General features: G+C 46.7%; 1 protein-coding gene across 1 annotated transcript; it reads left to right on the top strand.

Annotated features, from left to right (window-relative positions):
- Nucleotides 1-3,229: 3,229 nt before the first annotated feature.
- LOC311114729 (melanin-concentrating hormone receptor 1-like) lies at nucleotides 3,230-3,872 on the top strand (the record flags this gene model as incomplete). The annotated part of the gene is made up of 1 exon (XM_084189967.1): nucleotides 3,230-3,872. A coding segment is annotated over one exon (643 nt), but the record flags the coding sequence as incomplete, so codon positions are not given.
- Nucleotides 3,873-5,462: the final 1,590 nt, after the last annotated feature.

Genomic DNA, 5,462 nt, shown 5'->3' with positions numbered 1-5,462 from the left:
TAGGGTCTTACTAGAGGGTCTTACTGGAACATGACACGGTCTTACTGGAGGGTCTTACTGGAACATGAAAGGGTCTTACTGGAGGGTCTTTCTGGAGGGTCTTACTGGAGGGTCTTACTGGAGGGTCTTACTGGAACATGGCAGGGTCTTACTGGAGGGTCTTACTGGAACATGACAGGGTCTTACTGGAGGGTCTTACTGGAACATGGCAGGGTCTTACTGGAGGGTCTTACTGGAACATGACAGGGTCTTACTGCATCTCATCTGTCTGGCCTGTTCTGTACATATCGATTAGGCCAAGCACTCAGTGTACAGACTGTACCAGGAGATGGTACATACAGACTGTACCAGGAGATGTAACATACAGACTGTACCAGGAGATGGTACATACAGACTGTACCAGGAGATGGTACATACAGTGATATCTCCATGGTCCGTATGAAGACATCTCTACAGTGATATCTCCATGGTCCGTATGAAGACATCTCTACAGTGATATCTCCATGGTCCATATGAAGACATCTCTACAGTGATATCTCCATGGTCCATATGAAGACATCTCTACAGTGATATCTCCATGGTCCATATGAAGACATATCTACAGTGATATCTCCATGGTCCATATGAAGACATCTCTACAGTGATATCTCCATGGTCCATATGAAGACATCTCTACAGTGATATCTCCATGGTCCGTATGAAGACATCTCTACAGTGATATCTCCATGGTCCGTATGAAGACATCTCTACAGTGATATCTCCATGGTCCGTATGAAGACATCTCTACAGTGATATCTCCATGGTCCGTATGAAGACATATCTACAGTGATATCTCCATGGTCCATATGAAGACATCTCTACAGTGATATCTCCATGGTCCGTATGAAGACATCTCTACAGTGATATCTCCATGGTCCATATGAAGACATCTCTACAGTGATATCTCCATGGTCCATATGAAGACATCTCTACAGTGATATCTCCATCCCTTGGCCTGACTTGGATGTATTCAGTCGTATCATGAAAGACATAGCAAGCAACCCACAGTGCAGTGAGTGCGTTCATTTCTTAGTGTGTGTGTGTGTGTGTGTGATCCTTGAAGGAATTGAACCCATGACCTTGGGCACATGCCAGCGCCACGGAGTACATTCCAAATGGCACCAAATTCCCTTCATAGCGCACTACTTTTGACCAGAGCCCGATGGAGCCCTTGTCAAAAGTAGTGCGCTACATAGAGAATAAGGGTGCTTTTGGATGCAGCCATTCTCTTACCAACTGATCAACACACGACATTATTAGATTTATTTAATGTCACATCAAGATTAGAGCCTGACCGCTCTCAGAAATGTTACTATACACTGTATGAATAGGCGGCATTCAAACAGAGCGTTTTATTCCAGGTTAATTCATTACTGTTTGCTTTTCTGACAAATACCATTAGTCAAATACGCTTTAGTTAGTGTTTTTTTTTGTTGTTGTTGGTCTGTACGTTCACATGCCTCTGTCTGGACTAGACTGGACTGGAGGAAAGTGATTGGTGTTAGTGGAAAAAAAATAAAAACTGCCTCACAATGGAGTCTCCTGAATGATCCCTGTGGAGATATCGTCCAATTTGTAAGTCGCTCTGGATAAGAGCGTCTTCTAAATGATGTAAATGTTATGTGTCAAGCAATAGCCACCCTGTTCCCTGGTATGGGCCCTGGTCTAAAGTAGTGCACTATATAGGGAATAGGGTGCCATTCTCTGGTCTAAAGTAGTGCACTATATAGGGAATAGGGTGCTGTTTGGGACACATCCTACTCCCTATGTGTCTCCATCCTACTCTAGACTTTCACATTCTTGACTTGTTTTGGCTGATTCAAATCTCTGTTCTGGTTTTACACGTTCAGATATCGCAGACACGTCGTGTGTACGAAGACAGGGACATGCTGAAACAGGAAAGGGCCTTCCCCAAACTGTTGCCACAAAGTTGGAAGCACAGAATCGTCTAGAATGTCATTGTATGCTGCAGCTTTAAGATTTCCCTTCAATGGAACTAAAGGGCCTAGCCCAAACCATGAAAAACAGCCCAACACCATTATTCCTCCTCCACCAAATTGTACAGTTGGAACTATGCATTTGGGCAGGTAGCGTTCTCCTGGCATACGCCAAACCCAAATTCGTCGGTTGGACTGCCAGATGGTGAAGCGTGAATCATCAGAGAACGCGTATCCACTGCTCCAAAGTCCAATGGCGTCGAGCTTTACACCACTCCAGCTGACGCTTGGCATTGCGCATGGTGATCTTAGGCTTGCGGCTGTTATTGTGCTGACGTTGCTTCCAGAGGCAGTTTGGAACTCGGTAGTGAGTGTTGCAACCGAGATCAGATGATTTTTTTTTGCGCTGTGCGCTTCAGCTCTCAGCGGTCCCGTTCTGTGAGCTTGTGTGGCCTACCACTTCGCGGCTGAGCCGTTGTTGCTCCTAGACATTTCCACTTCACAATAAAGGCACTTGCAGTTGACCCGGGGCAGCTCTAGAGGGGCAGTATTTGATGAACTGACTTTTTGGGAAGGTGGCATCCTATGACGGTGCCACGTTGAAAGTCACTGAGCTCTTCAGTACGGGCCATTCTACCGCCAACGTTTGTCCATGGAGATTGCATGGCTGTGTGCTCGATTTTATACACCTGTCAGCAACGGGTGTGGCTGAAATAGCCGAATCCACTAATTTGAATGGGGTGTCCAAATACTTTTGTATATACAGCGTACACCTTGGAGGTGCTCAGAAATACTTATAGTGTGTTTTGTGTGGCTTTGAGGCCAGGCTGGGGTTTAGGGTTAGCTTATGTACCTGGCCTGCAGCTGAAATGGCACCCCTATTCCCTACATAGTGCACTACTTTTGGCTAGGGGTCCATAGGGCTCTGGTCAAAAATAGTGCACTATGTAGGGAATAGGGTGTCAGTTTGGACACAGCCCAGGTACATAACCTAACCCTAAACCCCTGACCTCCGACCCCTGACCTCTTCCCTCTGTATATAACCTCCCTACTCTTCTTTTATTTTACTCTTTAAATATTTGCTTTTTTTTTTTTTTTTTCTTTTTTTTTTTTACTGCATTGATGGTTAAGGGCTTGTCAGTAAGCATTTCACTGTAATGTCTACACCTGTTGTATTCGGCGCATGTGGCAAATCAAATTTGATTTGATTTGATAACCCTTGGTCTCTAACTGATGTGTCTCCTTGTTTCCAGATACATTGCCATCGTCCACCCCGCCTCAGAGAAGCGGACCATCCAGTGGACCATCGTCATCAACGTCCTGGTGTGGGTCGGCAGCATCCTGCTCACCGTGCCCGTCATGATCTACGCCGTGGTGGTGAGGAAGCGCGACCTGCAGATGTGCATGATGCTCCTGGACGGGCCTGAGGACATGTACTGGTACACTCTCTACCAGTCCATCCTGGGCTTCATCCTCCCTCTCGTCATCATCTCCACCTTCTACTCCCTCACCCTCTTCCACGTCTTCAGATCCATCCGCCGAGTCAAGCGTAAACAGTCTGTCTGGGCGAAGCGCGCCACCAAGACCGTGGTGATGGTCATCGCTCTCTTCCTGGTGTGCTGGAGCCCGTATCACGTGATCCAGGTGATTAACTTGAGCAACAACAGGCCAACCAACACCTTTGTCTATGTCTACAACATCAGCATCTGTCTGAGTTACTCCCACAGCTGCATCAACCCTCTGATGCTGCTCATCTTCGCTCAGAACTACCGCGAGCGTCTCTGTCACAGGAAGGAGTTGAGGAGCTCGCAGCAGAACTCCTCCAAGACCACTGTGGTCAAGACAGACGGCTCCAGCGTGGCCACCGACCCCAACTACCGCTGCACGGTCGTCTAATAATACAGGCATTGCCACTCGCGTACAGCATACCAAAGTAAACTGTTTCGTTCTGATGATCTTTGACGAACTATAAGCATTTTATGAAATAGGGGAAGCTAAAGTAGCTGAACTACACTGTTATCTCTCCAGAAGTGGCAATGTGTGTTTAGTGGATGGATGATTGGATTACCTAGCTGACTGTTACTACCATCACTAAGAAACATTGTTCTAAGTCACTGATCCTGACCTAGCCAAGTGTTTGCTGAATTGTTATCTAAGGACCGCCGTGCTACTCTGAGAATGGACCGATAATTTTCGTAATGGAAGTATCCAAAGGACTGTAATCACTTCCACCTAGAGTAGTTCTCCATCTAGCGCTACTCAACCTTTCTCTCCCTCTCTCTATCTCTCCCCCTCTCTCTCCGTCTCGCTCCGTCTCTCTCCTCTCTCTCTCTCTCTCTCTCTCTCTCTCTCTCTCTCTCTCTCTCTCTCTCTCTCTCTCTCTCTCTCTCTCTCTCTCTCTCTCTCTCTCTCTCTCTCTCTCTCTCTCTCTCTCTCTCTCTCTCTCTCTCTCTCTCTCTCTCTCTCTCTCTCTCTCTCTCTCTCTCTCTCTCTCTCTCTCCCAGGGTCGTGTAGCATAGATTTGACCTATGACCTCAAATTGTTTCCCGATAATGACTGGGAGTGAATGCGCGTGTTTTGGGTACTTGGCTTTGTTCACCCTGTGTCCCACAGGCACCCTGGGTAATTGAGTAATTGACTTAGTTGGCTGGACCAGACCTGGGTTTAAATACTATTTCAGGTATTTCAATTACTTTTCAATATATTTCAGATAAACTTTTTATTAAAAAACAAGTAGTTGAATATTGCAATGTATTTGGAAATGCACATGGAAAACATTTGAAAATACTCAAATACACTAACTGAAATATACTCCCATGCGTTAAACCCACCCAGGTATTTGAAAATAGTATTTTTAAATACTTTCAAATACAATTTGGGCCACTATTTGGTTTTTAGAAATAACCATTCAAATACTGAAATAAAAGTACTTGTTTTGAGCTTTGTATTTGAAAATACTAAAATACACAGAAAATAGTATTTAAATAAGAAATACTCAAATACACATGCATTTGGACCCATGTCTGGGCTGGACGCCATCTATCAAGAGGGATACTCAGATACTTTCAGATACTGATAGGAAAACAGACAGTATTGTTACAAGATACTTCTTTAAAAATCAACAGTATTACTATTGATGTTAAAGTAAATCAACAGATTGTGGGAGGGAGCAGGGGAGGGAGGGAGGGGGGATGGGAGGGAGGGAGGGACGGAGGGAGGGGGGATGGGAGGGAGGGACGAGGGTTTCAGGGGGTGGTTGACTGCGGGAGGGAGGGAGGGAGGGAGGGAGGGAGGGAGGGAGGGGGGATGGGAGGGACGGAGGGAGGGAGGGAGGGAGGGGGGATGGGAGGGAGGGACGGAGGGTTCCAGGGGGTGGTTGACTGCGGGAGGGAGGGAGGGAGGGAGGGAGGGAGGGAGGGAGGGAGGGAGGGAGGGAGGGAGGGAGGGAGGGAGGGAGGGAGGGGGGATGGGAGGGAGGGACAGAGG

The sequence above is a fragment of the Coregonus lavaretus genome (genome assembly GCF_964263955.1).
Source record: "Coregonus lavaretus genome assembly, contig: HAP1_SCAFFOLD_5190, whole genome shotgun sequence".
In the NCBI taxonomy this organism is placed as follows: Eukaryota; Metazoa; Chordata; class Actinopteri; order Salmoniformes; family Salmonidae; genus Coregonus; species Coregonus lavaretus.
The sequence above is the reverse complement of the archived record's forward strand: the minus strand, read 5'-3'. Positions and strand labels throughout refer to the sequence as shown.